At 53.5% G+C, this 22,303-nt stretch overlaps 1 protein-coding gene across 2 annotated transcripts in view; it reads left to right on the forward strand.

The window, feature by feature from the left end:
* Positions 1–22,303, forward strand: part of Soga1 (suppressor of glucose, autophagy associated 1) — a gene marked incomplete at its 5' end in the record, with an annotated part of 62,312 nt that continues 40,009 nt past the window's right edge. For both annotated transcript variants that reach the window (XM_005384729.2, XM_005384730.2), the window contains 2 exon segments: positions 1–198; positions 18,890–19,114. In XM_005384729.2, the coding sequence (XP_005384786.1) occupies positions 127–198; positions 18,890–19,114 (297 nt within the window).

Raw genomic sequence — 22,303 nt, forward strand, 5'->3', positions numbered from 1 at the left:
CCGGCCTCGCAGCAGCCTCCACGGCCGCCCGCCTCCCCGGAGGAGCCGTCGGTGGCCGCGTCGTCGGTGGGCAGCAGCCGCCTGCCGCTCAGTGCTTCGCTCGCCTTCTCCGACCTCACCGAGGAGATGCTGGACTGTGGGCCCGGCAGCTTCATGCGCGAACTGGAGGAGCTGCGCTCGGAGAACGACTATCTCAAGGTGGGGGCGCCGAGGGGCTGGGGGTCGGGCTGACCTGGGCCCCCGAGCCAAAGGCACCAACCGCCCGCTTTCCCAGTAAATAAGCTGTGGAGGGGGCCCAGACTCCCTGAGTACCCCTGAGGTCAGTGCTCCCTCTCCCCAATCTCCACTTTATTTGGGAAGCCCTCTGCTGAGGACGGACTTGGATAGGACACTTTTCAGAAAGCCCGGACTTGGAGAGTGGGGATTTGGATGGTGCCTAGATGGGTGGGGGTGGGTAGGCAGTGAGTGGCCGGACCTCTGCTTTCAGCCACTGGAACCCCGCCCCCAGGCCAGCAAGCTGTGGTTGTGGGTAGTAGAGGCTCTCCTTTCTGGGGCAGGCATTGGTGAGCAGGCTGCCAGAGAAACCTGTGGCCATCCCTGCCAAGGAGAGGCTGGAACACAATTCTGAGTCTTTATGCAGGGCTTCCCCAACGCAGGCTTGTCCCTGCCTGCCTTTTAGGGCGGGTCCGGTTTGAAAGCATGACATCTGGGAACATCCCCTTGGCTAGAGTCCACTTCCGCCCAGTCTAACGGTCCTCCAGCCTGGGAGGTTGATGTCGTGGGAGAGCCGGTGCAGAGGCAGCTTCCTAAATTGCAGTGTGCTGTCTTCTGCCCTCTGTGCTGCAGGTTTTGAATACTACTGCCCCACCGGCCCCTCTTGCTCACTGTCTCAGACCAGACAGTCCCATGTTCCCAGTGGGAGGAGGGACACTGCCTGCCTGAAAGGAGCATTCCCTGAGGACATGTGCGGACCTGGGAGTTTCCCAGGGGAACAGGCTTTACCTTGGCCCTTTCAGTGGACATGAGCACGTCAGTCACTGCCGGCCTCCATCACCTGCTACCTACCTGGCACCAATGTTAGCTGTAGGGACAGTCCAGCCCTCTCGTGTTAGCCTTGTTCTGGGAAACTGGAATCATGGGCTCTACTGCCACAGGCCAGGCACAGTTTTGGAAGAGACCGAAATGTTGCCTGCGCTTGTCAGTTGATGACTTGGCACAGCACCCAGAGTGCCCCTGGCTGGGAGCCAGGGAATTAACAGCACTCTGTTGATTTATGTCTGCCCGCAGCACTTAACTTTGCTATGTGGTGCTTTTGGCCAAAGGTTTCTCCCTCCTTAAGAGTGTTGGCGTCTTTCTTAGTTGTGTCTCTCACATGTGTTTAATAAATGTTTGTAGAATAGAGCAGGGTCTGTCTGAAGCACAGCCTACCCCATCAGCCTCAGACCCTTCCTCAGGACAGACCTCAGTTTCTTCATCTGTTAAGTGGGAAGATTAGTCTTCCCAAAGGCGCTCTTCAGTGCTGACGATCAGAGGTTCTGTGAGCCCTTCTAGGCTTTCCAAACCAGTGGTGAATAAAGAGCAAGTGAGGGATGGGCAGGAGGAGGGAGAGGGGGCCTGGCCTCTGGATGCTTCCAGAACCCTCAGCCTGAGCTGCTCTGTGCCCAGACCTGGAGCCCCTCACCCTCACTGCTCACCCTGGCAGAAAAGGAAGGGGTCACAGTGATTCGCGTCAGGGTCCCTTCATGTACCCACCCCTGTGGGCTCCTGTCCGTTCCAGGAGGTCATCATGTAGAACCCCCAAGTCTGTCCGGGCCACCTGTGCCTGTTTAGAAGGGAAAGTGGTCCCAGGAGTTTGGGAGTTGAGCGTATGGTCTCACAGGGCCCAGGGCCCCGCTGGGAACAGGCCAGTGCCTGGACTAGGGCTGAGCCTCGGTTTCTGCCATCTGTTCAGTTGTTCAGGCTTCCCGCGTAGGCCTCAGGCCACTACTGGAGCTGGGATCTGTAGTTTCCTGGCGGATCTTGGGCAAAATACTTAATGTCTGTGCACCGATTTTCTCATGTGTGAAAGTGGGACCGTTGCACGTCTTCCACCGTTAAGGATTAGATGAGATAATGTGTACAAATACCACTAGAGTGCCTGGCACGCAGTCAACCTCTGAGTACCTGAGACACCGCTGTTCTCCAGAGATGTGGGGAGCACCTGTCACGTGGATTCTCTGGGTGCGTAGTCTGTCCTCCTCCCCACCTGTCACACACAGGCTGACTCTTTCTCCTAGCCTCTCGTTCATTCATCTATTCACCATCTGTTTATATACAGCCTGCTGGGTGCTAGTGCAGATCTGGGAATACAGATGTGAACAGGGCTGCACTGCCTGTTTTCAAGGTGCCTTGGAGAGACCAGGGTTAAACAGGAGCCGCAGATAAAGCACAGTACAGATTGTGGTAAGGGTAGAGAAGGGTAAGTGTGCCAGGAGCGCAAAGGTAGAGCCAGGGCTTAGGGAAGCCAAGAGCTGGGATGACATGGAGCCAGCTGAATTGGGAGGTGCAGGAAGAACGTTCCAGGAGAGGGGAAGTTGGAAGAGGCTCATTGGGTTTGAGAACAGTGTGGAGGCCAGAGAAGGGAAGGCGATTGGTAAGAGAGGTGAGCAAGGGCAGACTGTGCTCATTCTTGCTGTGCACTTGGGCCAGTCCCTTGACTCCTCTGGAGTTCTGTTTCGGAGACTAATGTGGTAGGCATCTCATTCTACAGGGTAGAGTGTTTCTTTTTCTTTTTCTTTTTCTTTTTTTTTCTGGTACTGGGAGTCGAACTCAAGACCTTGCACTTGCCAGGCAGGCGCTTGTGCTGCAGAGCTAGATCCCCGGCCCTCCTGGAGTTTTGTTCACCTGACTGCCGACCTCCCACAAGCGGAGGGAAGACTGAACGTGGGCCGTCAGTGTCAGGGCTAGGACAGGAGGCGGGGTTTTGTTCATCCTTCAGATAGTAAGCTGAGGCTGGAGCGGGGAAGGGGCTGGCTCCGGGTCTCAGAGCAAGCTCTCCCAGCAGTTAGGGGTTGGAGTAAGAGTGTATTAAGATCCTGTTTCTTGCCTCTCTGGTCCACTTGGTTTCTGATATACAGAAATTAGGTAACCGGGGAAAAGACTCCAGATTGCCAGTGTGTCCAGCGAAGGCCGGGACTGGGCTGAGCGGAGGATACCTGAGTGCATGGGTGGCCCTGTTCAAGTTCATCTCCCGGGTGGGCAGTGGGGACACTGAGGACTGAGCCAGGGAGGGACTCTCCAGTGGCTCTGGATCTCCCAGATCGCCTGGATCTCCCATCTCGTGAGGCCCTCCCCTGCGGGCCAAGTGAGGAAAGTGTAGAAATGGAACAACTCTCTCCCAGTGAAAAGACAGAAAGGGCTCCTACAGAGACAGTAGTAAGCTGGCTTGAGTGATTCAGAGGGTGGATGACCTTGGATGCTTTGATACAGACATAGGATTTGTGGAAAGCAGCTTGTAATCAGTCCAAAATGTTGGTGGTTGTGATTTCTTGAGGAATGTTCGGGGGAGATTTATGGGGTGGCTACAGTCCCAAGGTCCCTGCTAGCCAAGGAAGTCTGAAGGTTACTGACTGTTGAGGTTTCACCTCGAGAGATGCAGCTGTATCTGCAGAGCAGGCACATCAACTGTGTTTGACCATCAGAGCCCCGGTGGTCTGAGTCCACCCGTGACCACTAAAAGATACCCCTTTGCCACGGGGTGAGGTCAAGCTAGGAGCTCACTGGTGGGGATACAAGAATCAGAGCTGGAGCCCAAAGCCCTGGCTCTGGGACCTGATTCTGCCATTTGCTGTGTGGCTGTAGACAGGTTACCTGGTCTCTATTGAGTTGCTTTTTTTTCCTCATCTATATGCCTGTCTGGACAACCTCAAAGGATTGTTTTCAGCAGTCAGGAAAACATTTTGCAAGCAGTGAGATCCCACATCTCATGGGGAATTGTTGTTACCCTTAGCCAATGAGCAGGCAGGATGTTTATCTGTGTGTTCATTCTTGGAGGAACTAGAGAAGCCAGGAGAATGGATTTCCTTAGCCTTAGAATATTAATAAATCAGGAGCTGCTCCAGGGATGACAGGAAGGTGTGATCGCATTCCCTACTCTGCACGTGGCCACTAGGAAGCAGGCTCCCCACCTCCCTGGATGTTCTAGATGTGTGTCTGAGGTGCTAGCCGCCTAGATGTCTATTGAGAAGGACCCAGAGGGAGCGCTTCATTCATCCCAGTTGCCATGATACAGATGTGTGAATGGAGGTTCCAGCTCCTGCAGCCAGGATTCCCACCCCAGCTGGTCTAACTCAGGGCCCTGTTCTTTCTACAGGGGGAGCAGTGCACTGAGCTTTCTGTTGCTAAGTGTGTCCGGGACATGGATTGGTGAGAGGGATCTTGTTGTGGGCCAGGCTCTAGACTAAGATTTGTAGAGAGCAACTGGTGCATAGAACAGGCTGAGGGCCTGGAGCCTGCAGGTGGGGGCAGGGGACGTGTGCTCGTGTCCCCGGACGAGCAGCTGTGTCTTCCAGGGGATAAGCATGCCTGCCCAGCGGCAGGAGACCCTTTAGTGCTCAGGAAATATTAGTGCGCACCCTGGTCATCACCTTTCTCTAACCTGTTCCTTGTTCGTTCATTCATTCATTCATTCATTCATTCGGTGAGTATTTTCTGAGTGCCTCCTGGGTGCCAGACTGCACCACAGACCACTGTGTGTAGCTCTTCTATTTTCAGCTCCTGGATGATGCAGGGGGAGAGAGTTTCAGTGTGTCACTGGATAGAGGAGAAGGCTAGTTCCTGCCCAGAGTCCCAGCCTCCCCCGTGGGACTGAGAGGTGGCCTGGAGAAGCCTGCTCCAAATCCTGGGTCTCTTAAGAATCCTCAGCTGTTTGCCTGTCACAGCGGGAGGGGACAGCTCCTAAGATGGAAAATGTGAGGCAGTGGCTGCGTGGCCTGGGTGGATAAGGAGCTCTTAGGACTGCCGGCATTCCTTGAGGAGCTGGGTACATGCTGTCTCACATAGACAAACACATGCACATTCACAGCGCAAGCTCGGAGCCCTCAGGCACTCACAATCTCATGGATACATCCAGGGAAACGCTGATGTTGTAGGCTTCAAGAAGCATCTCGCTGGGTGTTGTGGCGCACACCTCTCATCCCAGCCCTCAGGAGGCTGACGCAGGAGGATTGCTTCAAGTTGGAGGCCAGCCTGGGCTAAGGCTAGCCTGAACTAACTACATAGTGAGAACCTGTCTCACAAACAAACAAAGCATTGGAGGATCTACACTGACAGAGGTACATAGACCTGTATGAGTGTCCCACCTCCGGCCTCCCACACCCACGTTACCAGTGGATACACACCCGTTCACACTGTCAAGGAGGCCCCAGGCTAGGAAACAGCTTTATCCACGCGTCTCACACTGCTAGACACACTCTCACGTATCCCAACGATGGACAGGCAGTCTGGAGATGCCGTCAGGTGTGTTGGAAGTATACATACTTGAGCACATGCACTCAAACCCACACAGATGTTATACACATGTGCCAGCCTCCACCGAAAGCCACAGGTCCACCATGCCAGGTGGCAGACACCTTCTTACCACCCAGGTGCCCCCACTGCCTCTTTCCCAAAGAGCAGCAGATTTTCACACTTACCTGAGGCTCAACAGACACCCACCAAGGAGACACCCCCGAAGACATCACGTAGATGTGACACAAGGTCACATACACAGAAGCAGGGACACAAGCGCAGACCATACAAATGTCAGGCATGTAGCGTTTGCAGAACCAGGGCATACACACGTACAGTCACACATCCATGTACATACTAGCTGTGACACATTACCCTCACACAGACACACAGGAAATCCTGCTTAGTCTGCCTGGAGCTGATCTGTACAGACTCCTGCTGTGCTCTGCTGCCCTGCAGGCTTCCTCCCACGGGTGCTGGGAGCCATGAAGAGTGTAGCCAGGGGGTGATTTTGTAACCTTTTAGATTTGAGGGTCCCGGGAAGCTGGCTGGGGCTGGGGGACCATGGATGCAGGCTAGCGGGTCCCCAAGTCGGGAGAAGGTGTACCAGAGGCCCCCAGGCTTCTGAGGGCAGGCATTTGGGATCTGGGTCCCTAGGGGGCCCAGTGACATGCAGATGCCAGGCTGCCCAAGAGAGGAACACGCCCTCAGGCAGTTCCCCGTTAATCTCCTAAGAATTTCCTGCTTTCCCTCTCCTCTGTTCCTTTCTCTGCTGGGGGCGGTGGAGGGCCATGCCCCTCCCGTCTATAAAGGGTGCCCAGTTCTGGCCTGGAGATGATGATGGAGGCCAGCAGGCACTCAGGGGAGGGGCTAGGCAGAGGTCCTAGGGGAGGGGACGTTACAGCTGGGAGAGCCTTGAGTGGCCATCTTTGCGCCCAGCTCCCGGAATAGTGCCTGCCACCCAGAGGAGCTCAGTGAAGTCAGTGTGTGTGATTAAATGAAAGACAGGTCAGGCTGTGGAGATGGTTTGAGAAGAGCTGGAGACGGCCAGGGGTGGGAGTCTGGGGGAGGGAGCTGGGCCTGCCTGGGGGCGGCACTGAGTGGCTGGGGGCTGCTTTGTTTCTCTCTGTCTGTAGCAGTGGCCTGACTCAGGATCCTGGGGAGGAGGAGAATAAAGGCTGTGGGGTCTCACAGGCAGGCTCTGTCTTTGAGGCGAGGCTGAGACCTAACCTCACTTTGTCACCTCCTCCCTATTCATGATCTCCCTGTGCAAACCCCCTCACCAAGCCTCAGTCTTCCTGCCTGTGCCATGGGAGTGCAGTCCCTTTCTTGCAGCACCTAGGAGGAATAGAGTTCCATGGTATGGCATGGCCAGCACCGTCCTGGGCACAGAGGAGGGGAAGGAGCCTCTGAGTCAGAGGGAGACCCTAAGAGAGGAACTTGTTGAAGTTCAAGGCGAGGGCCTGACTCACAGCCAAGATTCTTCCTGGTCACTCCCCCACCCTCCACATGTATGAGCTCATCTGCAGTCCCATTCACGCCCCTTGGGTGCAAGGAGGAACTCGTGCCGGGGTGGGGGGAGAGCCCGAGACTCGGGTGTTCTGGGCTAGGCTGGCCTGGTGTTCACTGGGCCCCCAGGGTAGCGCTGCCTCTGTGTTCACTGGCTGCCCTGAGGGTGACAAGGACTGGAGGTGGGAGTAGCAGGCTTCCCAGTTGCTTGGGGCGTGAGAGCAGCAGACCTGGGCTGGAGTCCTGCCTCTGCCTTTTCCTTCCTGAGCTTTCCCTTTATGAGCCTCAGTCTGCTTACCTTGGGGTCGCTGTGGGGGTTAAACGGGAGAAAGCAGGGATGTAAGGGGATTGGGCTCATCAGCCATCATTCATGCAGGCTCAGCCCTCACCCTCAGCATCGCCTTGCCCTGGTCTGGGTCCTTGGCAGCAAGGGCTGTGCTGGCTCTGGGTGTGGCTTTGTGGGTCCTGACCGGGCGGCGGCCTGGGAGGGGTGCACGGAGCTGAACTGCATGGTGGGCACTCCAGGACACATCTGTCCCCTGCATGCCCCACACTGCGTCCCCTGCTGCTCCAGTCCCTCTTCCCTGGATGTCTGAAGGTGATGCCTCAGACTTAACCAGGTGCCTTTGCTAACGGAGATCCGCCTTGGGCTCCTGCATGCTAGGGCAGAGTGAATAGTTTCCCATTGCCGGCCCGGAAGAGAAGGCGGGCAGTATGGGGGTCCTCTAGCTGTGTGGGATCAGCCCAGGCCTGCTTGCTCCTCAGGGTCCTCGTCGCTTATGCCATCCTCTCCCTGCTCCCCCTCCCTGGCCCTGCCTCAAGGCTGAGCAGGGCCTGTGTGGTCCTCCCACCCCGCTCCACCCAGGTTCCAGCCTGCTCCCGCTCTGCACAGCAGCTGCTGCAGGCCCGGCCCTGCGCTCTTCCCACCCCGGCCTGTGCCCTGGCAGCTCCCTGCTCGTCACTGGTTTCCCCAGCAGCTGCTCCTGTCCTTGTGGGCTCTTGTGTTAGACAGACACCGTGGAGCTTCTCAGAGGCTCCTTTGGGGCACTCGCCCAACTATGATTGCATTATTAATTACAGGTTTCACATCAGCCCTTCCTCCTTGTTATGCATGAGAGCAGGGATCTTCCAAGGTCCATAGCCCCTGCCAACTACACAGGTGTGAAGTGAAGCCCAGAGAGGTTAAGATGCTTGCCAGCAGTCACACAGCAAGTAAGTGGAACAAAGATGAGGTTTCCTGGTATTCTTTCTAGGATGCTGAACAGGGGAATGGCAGGAGGAAGGGCTCAGATTATGGGGTGTCCCAGAGGTCAGGTCTGAGCCTGGGGATCTTTGAGCCACCCTCCTGACTCTTGGAGCCTCATTTCCATTCCCAGAGACCTCATCTCCCTACTCCACTAGAGGCTTGGCTGCAGCCCAGAGGCCCTTGGGAGTTGTTTTCAACATCTCCAAAGCTGCCTTCCTTCCTGTTCACATGGTGAGGACTGCAGGGACGCTGACAGGCGCAGAGGGAGGCGCAGAAGGGGCAGTGACAAGTCGGTGTCCAGGCGTATCCCCCGCCCCCAGCACACTCACACACGAGTACACACTCGTGCACACACCCCTTTCCTGCTGGGGAATGTCTGGGTCATGCACAGAGCTGCACAGACCTGGGAGGCAGGCTCCTGACCGACTGTGGGACCTCCTGTTCCTGAGCCTCCATCTGGCCTCCGTAGAGTAGGAATAAGATAATAAATAACAGCACCCTCCGCAAAAGGGTCCTCATAGTGCAAGAGATAATGGCTATTTGGGCTCTGCCTGGGCTCCTCCTGGCACACACAGAGAAGGCCACAAATCCTGGCAAACGTTAGCTATTACTGTCTTGGTCCCATTTTAAGGACTCAGTCTTGTTTACAGGAGCCCAGCTGGACCTGAATGCTGGCTGTGCCACTCAGGGTGTGACCTTGGGCAACATATATTACCTCTCTGAACTCAGGGTCCTCACCTGTTTGGGGACTACCCAGGGTACAAGGAGGAATGTGTGGTGCCTGGTCTGTGCCAGGCCGAGTCAGCCTGCCGGTCGGTGATCTATGATGTTGGAGATGCAGGGCCAGGACCCCCCTTTTCTCTCTGAAAAGCAGAACCCTGTAGGTCTCCAGGAGTGGGCAGCCTCCATGCCCGCAGCTGCAAGGGCACTGTGTGGCACAGTGATGCCTGGCTGGACACCACCCTCCTTCTCCAGGACCTTTGACCTTAACTCTGCGAAGACCGGAGCCCCACATGCACCCGAAGAGGCTAAGCTGGATGGGTTGAGGCCTGAGCTGGGAAACAGGAGCCCACAATCCCTTTTTGTTCAACCCTGGAGTTGTCCTTGTCTCCCCAGCAGGCCTCAGTGCCCTCCTTGTGAAAGGATGGAGTCTTTGGGTTCCCCTCCCCTGGAGGTTGTGCCCAGTTTGCATTTGGGCTGAGTGGGAAGTGGAGCCTTCTGCGGTCCCGTCCTTGGGGCCCAGGTACAGTGATCTCATCTGGAATCTTGACAGACCCCTGGGAGACCAGCAGAAGGGACAGCAGATGGCTGCCCTAACCTCTTGGGTGGGACTGGCATGCTTCTCCTGTGGCTACTGCTGGCCTACCCTGCTGGTCAGTTCTTCCAGGGCTGGGATGAGTGGATGGGGCCAGGGCTGGGGACAAGTGGCCCTGGGCCAGGGTGGCAGATGGACAGGCAGCCTGGGCCTTGGCCCAAGGGAAGGACTGGTGGCCAGGCAGTGTGGGAGAGGAGGGCTGGGTGGGGATCCTGCTCCTGTTCTGAGCCCACAGCTCGGCCCTGTCATTCCTGGGTCTGTCTGTGCATCAGCCAGTTGGGCCCCTGGGGCCTGGGAAGAAGCAGCACATTTGGGTCAGGGCTGGAGGCTGCGGCCTCAGTGGTGATCGGCTGGGGTCTTAAGCTTCCACAGACCTTAGCTTCACAGAATCAACGACTTAGACTCGGAGTGCAACGCTGACCAGAAGTGGTTTGCTTCAGTGAGTGCAGTGGGACAGTCACCCTGCCCCCTAAGGCCTGTCTGTTCGTGTGGCAGCTGTTGTGCCACAGCCAGGTGTGCCTGGCATGGGGCTGGCTCCACCCCGATTGTTACCTCCTAGTGGTAGACTTTCCACAAGCAAGCAAACAAAATATGAGTATCAGAGGTGAGCTCATGATGCCTGCCGCGAAAGAAACCAAAGGTGAGGGCGGATGTAACGGGCCTCGTGGGAGGCAGCTCTGAGGAGGTGGCATCTCTCTGAGGAGGTGGAGGGCCAGAGGCAGAGTCACTGAGCTGCCGAGCAGAGGTGAAGGGCAGAGAAATCTTGCAGGGGAATAGTGGGCGCAAAGACCTGGACAGCACAAGTCGGGTCTTCTGTTGGCGGGTGGGGCAAGTGGCAGGAATTCAGGAGAGGAGGAGAGGAGGCCTGGGGGAGGTGAAGGTGAGAGGTGAGCAGGGGTCCAGCCAGCGGGACTGGTACCCCTGTGACAGAATTGGGGTTTCCTTATGAGTGTAGTGAAAAGTCCACCCCCGTGGAGGTTTTGTTGTGCTTTGTTTTTTTGGTCAGGTGTGTGTGTGTGTGTCTGTGTGTGCACACACACGTGCTGGAGATCATGTGAAGCCAGTGCTCTACCACCCCAGCCCAGGTCAGGTCTATTGAGGTATAATATATATACAGTAAAACAAGTTTTAATAAATGCGTCCAGGTCTGTAGCCATCGCCATAATGAAGACAGAGAGCAGGGTGTGCATGGAGCTCAGCAGAGCATTTGCCCAGGGTATGCAAGGCCTGAGTTCCATCCCCAGTCCCCAGTACTGCTGACAGACAGAGACAGAGACAGAGAGGGAGGGAGGGCGGGGACATTTTCTGCCTTCAAAAACCTATTGGTCCTGGGGCTGAGGATATAGCTCAGTGGCGTAAGCACCTGCCTGGCAAGTGCAAGGTCATGAGTTCAATCCCTGGTACAGGAAAAAAAAAAAAAAAAACAACCCACAACAACCTATTGGTCCTATTGGTTCCTTCCCTGGCCCTCAGTTAGCTGGGGGCGTTGCTGGGTTCTGGCCACTCGTCACTTGCTGTGTTTCTGCAGAAGAACCTCATGTCTGGTCACTTTTCTCTCCTGCAGAGCAGTTCCATCACCCAGGTGGCTGCAGTCACACGTGCAAGGGTCCCCAGAGGACCCCAAGCCTAAACCTCTTCCTTCTGTCCTCACTGTACAGATTCATCACCTTACATTTATGTGCGTTTCTTGCAGAAAGGAAGGCTTCTTAGAACGTGTAAGATGTGGTTTGAAAGTGGAGCTCTGCTGCTCCTGCATCTTGCCCTGGAGGTGGGCCAGGTTTGGGATAGCAACCCGGGCCCCACAGATGAGGCAGCTTCAGAGGGGACATAGGTTCCTTCTTATTTTGTGTCATGGCTCCCTTTAAGCCCTCTGCTGAGAATGCCTTTCTCAAGATTTAGGTTTTACATTTTTAATATGAAACACAAAGAAAACTCAATGTATTGAAACACAGTTATTAAAATAGATTCCACAGTTATGAAATAGTCATGTGCATGTTTTTTAACTCGTGAACTCTTGTGGCAGATCTGTTAACTACTGTAATTTCAAAGCACTGATGAGTGTAAACAATATTTTGACACTTCTGCACCAACTGTCACAGGGCATGAAAATATCTGTGATTTCTTTTGGTGACAAAGTCAGGTGCTGCTAATACAACCCTGGTTTGTTCTGTGGGTTCAGAATAGAAGGAAATGCTAATTTGTAGTGAGAGATACAATGGCCAAGTTTACAGACTCCTTGAATCGTGATTCGGAGTAGGGGTGCTGAGAGTAGTGACCCACCTTGGTGGGCTTGGGCATGACTCACCATCCTGCTGAGCTTCTCTGCGGCTCTTCATCTGTAGAACAGGGATGAGGATTCCTGGCTTGCCTCACCCAGGGCTTGCCACAAGGACCCGTGAGATGATTTTCATGGAATGCCTTTGTAAACTGTGGAGCACTGTGCTGCTCTTCAAGCCTGGCTATTATTAGCAGCAGTATGAGCTCATGTAGAGCCCTCTGGCCCAGTCTGGACCCAGAGACTCTTCCTGGCCAGTTCCCCAGGTCTCCTGGGAACCAGCCCCAGGGCAAGAGAGCTCTTCTCTGAGAGGCTGCTTCCTGCAGGCTGCCTTCAGGGATGGGATCGCGGAGGTGGGCAGAAAGGCACTTTGCAGGGAAGGAGGGAAGGCTTCCTGGGCAGACAGACCCTGGCCACCCTCCTGGAGTGCCCTGGAGGTCTGAGAGCAACTCAGGATCTGGCGGGGCCCCTCTGCCTCTTTACAGCTGGCCAGGAGCTGGGGTTAGGAGGGCTCACTGCTTTGGCTGTGGAGACCACAGGGAGCAGCTGTGCTTCCATTCAGTCTTCCTTCAATATGTGTCTGCCCATGGGTGGTGATGAGTGTATGCCCTGTACCCCATCCTGTCTTGGGCCGTGCTGGGGACAGAAAGCAGACTAGAAAACACAAGCACAACCTAAAGTTGTCAAGGGACCATAGAGGTCAGTGTTGGGTCTGAGTCAAGTTAGGGGAGGAGAGAATGTTCTGGAAGAGCCTGGTAAAGGCCATTCTAGTGCAGGGATGAGCCTGAGTAAACCTGGAGAGCAGACAGTACGCGGCCCTGGCCCAAAGCTGCTCATCTGCTGTGGAATCCAGCTCCACTTCTCTTTTGCTAGAGCAGCTCTGGGAAACTCAGTTTCCTCCTCTGAAAATCAGAATATTTTCAGTGCCTGCCTTAAAGGGCTGGTAAGAGGAAAATAATGCACGTATGCACCTGGGCTGGGGATGACCAGGTTTTTAGGCACTGTGGATTTGGGTGCTGGGGACAGGGGAAGGACCAAGTGGGGAGATAGAGACCTACTTTTCAAGGAATCGACATATATTAGATGTGTACTATTTTTAAAAACCACAAACTGGGGCCAGGGATGTAGCTCAGCACACAACACCTGCTTGGCAAGCATGAGGCCCTGAGTTTTAGTCCAGGTACCAAAAACAAAACAAGACAAAAACAAAAAACACAAACTAAAACCCAAAACATAAATAAAACCAAAACACAAGCATAAGTCATTAATCTAGTTTAATGTTTGCTAATTTTACTACACCCTTTTGTTATGTATACGTAGGGAAGTCATTGGGATTGTAAATTCAATTTGAGTAAAGTTTAAAACCATTTATTTTATGATAAAGGGCCTTTAACTTAAGACGGCCAAAGCACTTTGCTCTAAAATACATAATAGAATTACTAGAATTATAGGAGTTTTACTTTTCTGATTTAAAAGTTACTTAATAAAGATTTGTTTCCATTTAAAAAAAAACAAAAACAAAAAAAAAAACTACCTGCTCGTTTCTAATGTCCTGCAATCAATGAACAGGTACTGACTGTTGATCTGAGTAAAGCAAAGCTGGAGAAAGGGAAGCCCCGACTGGCCCCTGCGGCAGATAGGCACCCTTCCCTGCCCCCATCTTCCCATCTGCCCCCATTGCACTTTGGCTTGGAGAATCCTGGCGCCCTGCAGGGGCAGCGGTGGGAAAGAGAGCGCTACTTGAAGGCAGGGCAGAGCGTGGAAGGGCTTGTGGGCTGCGCCTGCTCTGCCTCTTCCCCAGTTTCTTTAGGGTGGCCTTGGGCCCCCAGGCTCTGAGGTCGGTACTGTCAGGCAATATGACCTTTTTGTCCTTGGTGGAGCGTGAGATTTGGGGTTCCCCCCCTTGTTTGGGGAGACTCCAACAACCTTGCTTTTGTAGCCACTTGTCCCACAGAATCAGCGGAGCTTGGCCCCCTCTTCACTTCTGGGCTTGCCCGTAAAGGGCCTGGGGAACCCGTGCTCCCCCATCCCCCAGCAGAACCCCCAGCTCCCTCAGTTGGATCTGTCACCCAACAGCTTCCCTGGAGTGAAGCCTGACCATAGAATGAGGCCTGCAGAGGATTCCTGGGCTGAGTGTGGACTTGGAGCCTCTGCTGAAGAACAGAGTCCCACCCTCGGGACGCTCCCCATGCCTGGCACCTCAAGCCGGCAGTGCCCACCCCCCAGCCCCCACCTCAGGCCTGCAGTCACCAGCTTCTGCTGCCCACATCCCAGCAGACACCCGTGCAGGCCACAAGCTCGCTTTTGTCAACTTGTCCCCTCATGTGGGCCTGTGCCAGGAGGGACTGGCCCGCATTCTGTCTGCAGCTGGGACAGGCCGCCCTCCCCAGAGGTCTGCACCCCCAGCACTGGGAAAGACTGGCGTGGCTGCAGCAGCCTGTTTGTCAGAAATGGACTGTGGTGAAGGAAGGGCAGGCTTTAGGGAGACAGCTGCTCATGTGCAGAGACCATTGGTTCATTCACTGCTTCAGTAGCTGCTTGTTGAGACCCTGCCTGTGTCGGGCCCCGGGTGGGGGACTTGTGCTGAGAGATGGGACTTCTGCCCTTTTAGGGAAAAAAAGGGAAGTCCCTTGGAGTTTCTGATTCAGTAGGACTGCATTGGGGCCTGAGAATTTCTAGTAAATTCCCCAGTGATGCTGATGCTACTTCAGGGTCCACACTTTGAGAGCCACTATGATTTAGGACCAGATGCAGGAATTATGTGTGATTTGTGTTTTCTGGTTTTTTTTTAAACCGTCTCTATGATCATGTTTTACTTTCATAAATAGAAAAATCAGTTACTGGGCTGGTGATGTAGCTCAGTGGGAGAGCACTTGCCTAGCATGCATGAGGCCCTGGGTTCAATCGCCAGCACCATACACAAAAAAGAAAAGAGAAGAGAGGAGGGGAGGGGAGGGGAAAGTCATTTACTGAAATACCCAGTTCCCCAAAATCACTCCAGTACTCTGGATGGGATCCTACATGAGAGAGGTCACCTTCCATAATCTAAATGTCATACATCTGTTAGCACATCCACAGTGAGGCCGTAATTTGTATGTCCCTCTGGATGGCATAGGGAAGTCCTCTTGGGCGGTACAAGCTGCCTGATATCATGGTCGTATAGGTACTACTGGTGGTTGAAGCCAGGGGCGAGGTGTTAATATAGCCCAGCGTCATGACTTGTGTGTTACTTGCATTTCCCCTTGGCTCATTCTGAGCTTGAGGGCCACTGGACGACCACATCTTCCCCCTAAGCAGACCCCGTCAGTCTGCCTGAAGGAGGAAGCAGGGAGGCAGCAGTCAGTGGCTTGGCTGGGATTTGAATGCGGGCTGCAGGCCCCAGGTTGGCTAAATAGCCATCTGCTGGTCCTTCCTGGGTGCCGCTTCCTTCGTGCTGCCTTGCTGCAGCAGCTGGCCTGGCCCCGGCCCCTCACTTCCTCATTCGTCCAGCTGATGTGTGGTGATGGTGCCCCTGCCTTTTCCACTTCTGGTCATCCAGGTGTGGGGTGGGAATCTGTGTGTTTGGGGATGGTGCGGGGAGATCTTGGTGCAGTGCCTCTTCCTCTGCTGCTGACAGGCAGAATCATCCACCTTGGGGGTACTGCTGAGTGCACCCCCAGGAGAGAGCCAGTGGTGGCCAGTAGGGACTAAGCCCTTCTGTTGACAGTGGAGTGAGACAGCGTCCATGGGGTTGAGGGAAGCAGTTGTCACCTCCGTCTTCCTCTCCTGGGTGCAGATCTGTCTGAGAAATGGTCCCAGGAGATGAGTGTGCAGAGCTCAGTCAGATTTCATGCTGCCAAGAAGTGGCTTACAGGCTACCGCTGAACCCTGCCCCCTTATTACACCCCAGGCCTTGCCTTTGCTCTTCCCAAGGGTACCTCCAAGCTGGCTCCCTGGAAGCACACCTGCCCTTATCCTGGGGACAAGCGTGAAGGTGGCTCCTGACTCTTGTTTTCTCCCCCACCTCCAGCCCACTAAGGCTGGGGCAAGAGATGTGAGGACAACCAGGAGTGGGTGGGGGACATCCCTGCCTTGTGGGGGAAGCATGAGGAGCAAGGAATCTGAGGCCTGTGTTTTGGTTTGGTTTGGTTTGGTTTGGTTGTCTTTTGTTGTGAGTTTGAGACAAGGCCACATGTAGTCTAGATCACCCTCAACCTTGCTATCCTCCTGCCTCAGCCTCCAGAGTGCTAGGGTTACACTTATGAGCCATCACACCTGGCACCTGTTTTCTTTGGGGAAAGGGACTCCACCAGTTGGGGCCTCTAGCTTTCTAGACCTCTCCAGAGCAGTCTGTCTGGTTTGGGACCACCCACCCTATGCCCTGGTTCTGTCAGTGCCAGTCTTGGGTGCTTTCTCTGGCGAGTCCTCATCCCTTAATAAGACAGTTTCTATTTTTAATGTACAGTCCTATTTAAGCCAGTGAGCCACACTGGGCTAGGCATTATGCTTCTCTCTGGTGTCTCGGTTTTGACCCGTTAGGAGATAATAACCATACATTTCTTCTCCTCCTTGTCATGGAGTGCCTGATGATCATTTCACCTCGGTTCTTCTCTCTTTTTGTCTTTCACCTAACTAGCATTCATTCATTTGTTCAGTTAATCTTGGTTGGGAGCCTGCGGGCTGCTAAGCTGTGTGCAGGTTGTGGGGCACCGGGCAGGTGGAGAGGCCGTCCAGCCTTTCACAGTCCCGGGAGACAAACAATTGCAGATGTGTGAATCACTACAAAGGAGAAGTAAGGAGTAGCAGGGAGCTGGTGGCAGAGGAAGTGAGGTCACCCTGCCATACGCCGAAAACCCAAACCCAGACTACTCCGCCCTTCAAGCCTCTGTGGCAAGTCCCGCCGGGTTTCCTCACATTACCCCGTAGCTGCCTCAGTGTCATTGCTGTATCTCAACACACGGAGCTCTTTCCTGCCTCTGAGCCGTTGTGCACACTGTTCTCTTTGCCTAGAATAACCCCTTCCTGGCTTTCTCTGCACGGCTGTTTCCTTGTGCCTCTGCTTACATGTTCCCTCTTTGGAGGTGGGCTCTGAGCCGTGTCCTCTAACATAGTACTTCTCCTGTCACTCGGTCGTGTTACCCATACTGCTCTGTCTTTAATTTTATTTCTGCCTCCATGGTGTTTAACAGTATCTGGATTTTTAATTTTTATTATTTTATTTATTGTGTGTCTTCCCAGTGAATCTTGGGGCAGAAGACTTAGAAGGGCTGGACACTAACTATCCTTTCTTGTCCCTGTGCTTAGCACAGGACCTAGTACATAGTCAGCACTCATGGTTGTAGAGTATGCATTTGTTTCCTACTGCTGCTACAACAAATCACAAATTTATAAATAAATAACTGTCAGTCAGCTATTCATCACTGTGACAGAGTACCTGAGGTAATAAAGTTAAAAGGAGGAAAGATTTACTTTAGTTCACAGATTTGATCCATTGCTTGGATCTATCACTTGGAGCCTGTGGCAAAGCAGGATATCGTGGCGGAGGAGGCTGCTCACCTCATGATGGTTAGGAAGAGAAGAGAGAGGCCAGGGTTCCAGCCTCCCCTCAGAGGGCACACCCTCCAGTGACCTGACTTCCACTGGGCCCCACACTCTTAAAGGTTCTACCAGCTTCCAGTAGTACCATAGGAAGGTGACCAAATCTTTAGTTCATGGCCTTTGGGCAGCATTTCAGATCTAAACCATTGATTAACAGTGGCCTCCCTACAGGTTACCTTCCAATTCTGGACGTTAGAGATCTGAGAATCAAGGGGCTGGCAACTACATTCCTTATGAAGGCTCTGAGGGAAGATGCTCTCCCTGGCCTTTTCCGCTTCTGGAGGCAGCCTCCGAGGAGTCCTTCCCTCGCGGCCCTTCCTCCATCTGCGAAGCATTTCACTCTAACCTCTGCTTCCACCCTCATGGGGCCTTCTCTCACTTGCCTCTCTCTTACAAGGATCCTTTTGACTACATTGGGCCCACCCACATACTCCAACATGGAAAAACATGGTGTGTTTAAATTTTTAAAAATCTATTATAGTAAAGAGCATGTTGCCATTAACTCCCCTTAAAATATTTGCCCTTGCTTCAGACACATTTATCCCATTGTTCTTGCCATTTTCTGAAGCACTTCTGGAAGTTCTCTTTCCTGAGTGTCTTTACATTTTTTTATTTTTTATTTTTTTGTCTTTCTGTGATAGGGTCTCGCTTTGCAGCTCAGGCTGGCCTTGAGCTCACTTTGTAGCCCAGGCAGGTCTCAGACTCGCAATGATCCTCCTGCCTCAGCCTTCCTAGTGCTGGGATTACAGGCGTGCACCACCATGCCCGGCTTTCTGAGTGTCTTTAGTTGTGTTGTCATGGCTGCCTTTATGTCCTGAATCCATTTAAAACATTTACTTCTCATTTTGACTTTGGGGAAGAGCCAGAGGTCACATGCACCAGATCCAGTAAATGAAGTGGATGAGCATACAACATAATGTTTTTACAGGCTTGCCTTTCCATTGGATGGGACAAAGCAGTAGCATTCTCTGGTTTTTTTGTTGTTGTTGTTGTTGCTTTTTTTTCCGGTACCGGGAATCGAACTCACGACCTTGTGATTGCCAGGCAGGCGCTGTGCCGCTGAGCTAAATCCCCAGCCCCCGCATTTGCTATGGTTTTTTAATTATAACTCATAAAGATACTCATGAAAGAGGATTTCCATAACTATTTCAGAAAGTGGCAAGAGTGATGGGTTGAGTGTGTTTGAGTAAAAGGGATTAAGAGCAGTGTGTCTTTCACAGTAAAAATACATTTTAAGCATTTATACACTTTTTTTATCAACCCACGTTATCTTCTAGCAAGGCCCTTAACTCAGTGATATCTGCAAAGTCCCATTTGCAGTGTAAGGTGACAGTCACAGTTGTGGAAGTGGATGTAGATGTCCTCAGCCATCCACACCCAGGCCACTCTGTGCTGGTTCAGCACTGGGTGTGGCGGGTGCTCAGGCCCCCTGGCCTCTGCCATGGGGCCCAGCAATCTGACCACTCTTTCTTCCCCACAGGATGAGATTGAGGAGCTTCGGGCTGAGATGCTAGAGATGCGGGATGTCTACATGGAGGAGGATGTGTACCAGCTGCAGGAGCTGCGGCAGCAGCTGGACCAGGCCAGCAAGACCTGCCGAATTCTGCAGTACCGGCTTCGCAAAGCCGAGCGCCGCAGCCTCCGCGCTGCCCAGACTGGCCAGGTGGACGGGGAGCTCATCCGTGGTCTGGAGCAGGATGTCAAGGTGAGCCCTTGGGCCTCCCTCAGGCTTCACGGGTGCCCTTGTTGGGGCTGGGGCCATGAGCCTTATTGGGGTTCAGGTCAGGCCTCTGGCTCACTCCTGTGTGGAGTACCTCAGTTTGCCCATCTGCAAAGTGGGAATCCCTGATGAACCACCAGGCCTTTTGCCAGGGGCACTTGAAAGAGATATCATAATGTGAAGCCTGCTAATAGCAGCTGTGTTTATTGGGTATCAGCCGTGTACCTGGTATTGGACTCCGTATGTTCTAACGCAATTCTGTGGCAGTTTCTTACCATGCTAGCGAGAGGACTGAAGGCTTGCAGTTGGATCAGGTTGGAGACTTTCCCTTGCTGCACACACACAGACTCAGAGCACTGCCCCCGACCTCCCCACATCTCATGCTAGAAAGCACGGGCAAATTCAAGGCCCCAAAGTGGAATATATTAGTTAGGGACCGTGAGAGCTAATTCCAGAGGGGGCAGAGCCAAGGGAAGTTGCATCCTTCATTGTCCTGATGGTGCACTGGGGAGTCACACAGGAGGAAACTGAGCGCGGAAAGGGCAAGTCTCCAAGGCCAAACAGCACCTCTCTCTGAGGGGGCAGCTCCCAGGACAACGGGCTGCACCAGTGCTCGCATTCCAAGCACTGCTGGGCTCTGTGGCTATGGAGAATCGCTTGAGCCCAGGGGTTCAAGGCCAGCCCGGGCAGCAGAGATGCTGTGTCAAAAAAAATAAAATAAAATTTAAAAAGATCCAAGCACAGGGGTGGGAGGGGCAGGAAGAGTTGGGTAGTAGAGGAAAGTGTGTGTTGGTGGGGCTACGATTGACCTGGAGAAGCTCAGACAAAGCGTGGAAATCTCCTTTTGGGCCTGGGTGACTGAGGAGGTCACAAAAAATCAGACTGAAGAGAGATAGAGAAGGATGGTGGAGGACAGACAGCCTGGGGCCCTGGCTGGGGCCGGCCCAGCCTGCCTGGGGGGTGGGGTGAGAGCAGCTGGTGAGGGGTGTGTGTGTGTGTGTAAGGGGGGTGGTTCTCAGGAGTCGGGCGAAGGGGCGGCCCCTTCTGTTGAGATTTGAACTAGCCAATCAGCATCAGCCTTGCGCCCTCCCCGCCTCCCTCTGCCCACCCTGCAGCTGCAGCGCTGAGCTCATCCTCCAGCCTCCCCCTGAACTGGCCACCTCTGGCCACCACCCTTCTCCCAGTATCAGGGTGTCCTAGGGCCTTTTAGTCCTCAGAATGCTGACTTCCCTGGCGTTGCCTGCAAGGATTTGATGGCCTAGGTTGGGGAGGTCCGGTATCAGTAACATGTTCCCATCCTAAGACACCAGTGTTGCTGGGGAAAATGTTCCAGCTTTGGGGTGAATTCCTGGGTGACCTGTGCAGGCTGCCCGCCTCTTCTTCGCAGCTCAGTGTTTCCTCATCTATGCAATGGGGTGACACTCCCACCTTCCTGGGGTTGATGGGAGAATGCAGTGACACAGCCCAGAGTGCTGTGGATCCGAGTGGGGGTACATCCTGAAGCCTGAGCACCAGGAGCCAGCGTGCTGGGCAGCTGGGGACCGGAGGCTGTTGCTAGTGTTTGGCAGGAGCTGGACCGGGCACTGTAAACAGTGACCTCATGGTTGAGCGCATTTGTTTGTGCTTTGGGGATTTGCCCTGATTTCCGGAAGCTGCAGCTGCCTGCCCTCCCTTGGTACCTCAGTCCTGCTACTTTGGGGGTAGCTGAGAGGATCCAATGAGACAAAGTTGTGGGGCCCTGCAAGCACCTGACATAGTAAGCCCACTGTCAGGGCTTATTAGAATTTTTATAGTAATTTGATACGTCTTCAAGCTTTGTTCCTAGAGCAGGTTCAGGTTGAGGGCAAGACTTCAGAGATGATTTTAAATGTTGGTTCGGTAGCTTCCTAACTGTGTGACCTTGGGCAAATGACCTTTCCTTTCCGAGCCTCAGAATGGAGATAGTAATCAAAGCGCTTGGGGTGGTGGGGGAGGATGAAGAGTGTGTGATAAGCACATGGGGAAATGCTAGCCAGTTCTGTAAATCACCTGCGAAGGTTCAGGATCCAGGGCCACTGAGGACTGGGGAGGGGAAGGAACGAGCCCAGGCTGCCGCCTCGTGCTCCCCAGCTTGGCAGCAGTGTGCTCTTTGCTCGCCTCGGCCTCCCCGGGGGACACGACATTGTAGGGCTCCGTACCGTGGGCTCTGTTGTCCACTTGGAATTCTGCGAGCTGCCTGGGCAGCCTTTCTTGACTTCATAGCCCTGGGGATGTGGAGCCCATGGTGACACAATTCTATGAAAAGGGGCACAAAGGAAGAAGACCCAGGAATTTACTTGGATCATTATTTCCGCTGGGGGCCTGGTGCCTCTCCAAGTGGAGATAGTGGTGGAGCGGGGCGCAGACCCCGGGCAGGAAGAGCAGGTTTGGGAGAGGACAGTGGGAGGGCAGGTGCTGCTCCCCTTCTATATTCAGTCACTCGTTCCTTCTCCCTCACTTTTCATCTGTTGGAGCCTGGGATTTGTTTGTTCATGCAGTGTGCACTTACTGGAACACAGATATGAATGGGTGTCTCCATGCGTGCTTTGGAGCCTTGACCTCCACCCCATCATTCCTGCCCCTGGAGCCAAGATGAATGAGTGAATGACATGGTGATCAAGACAGAGGCTTCCTGGGAGACCTAATGGCCCTGAGCTGGGCATTATAGCTGGAAGCGTAGGGGTGAACATGTCCAGCAGAAGTCCTAGAGTTGGGGTAAGGTGGATAAAATGAACACACACAGCTGAATTAGTAATTTTTTTTTTTTTAAAGAATAAAAGAAGGATAACATAATAATAGGGGGGACTTAGCAAATTACAGACAAAATGGTAGGAAATTATCAATGGTTATCGTTTTACATATTATTATCTACAAAATAGTTTCGCAGGATGAATTAGTAATTTTTTTAAGGTGGGATCTTACTGCGTTGCCCAAACCTGGCCTTGAGCGCATGATCCTCCTGCCTCAGCCTCTTGAGTAGTTGGGATTACAGGCATCCACCACTGCACCCAGCCAAAGCAGTAATCTTGACAGTGCATTAAAAATCCTTGTATTCATGCCACCTTGAACTTGTGGCCTTTAAGCAACTCTGCATAGTTCTTAAGTGTTTCACATAATAAAAAATGGGTCAGCCAAGTTCATGAAACTGGAATAAAC

The sequence above is a fragment of the Chinchilla lanigera genome, unplaced genomic scaffold, assembly GCF_000276665.1.
Source record: "Chinchilla lanigera isolate Chin_1 unplaced genomic scaffold, ChiLan1.0 scaffold00021, whole genome shotgun sequence".
Classification (NCBI taxonomy): Eukaryota; Metazoa; Chordata; class Mammalia; order Rodentia; family Chinchillidae; genus Chinchilla; species Chinchilla lanigera.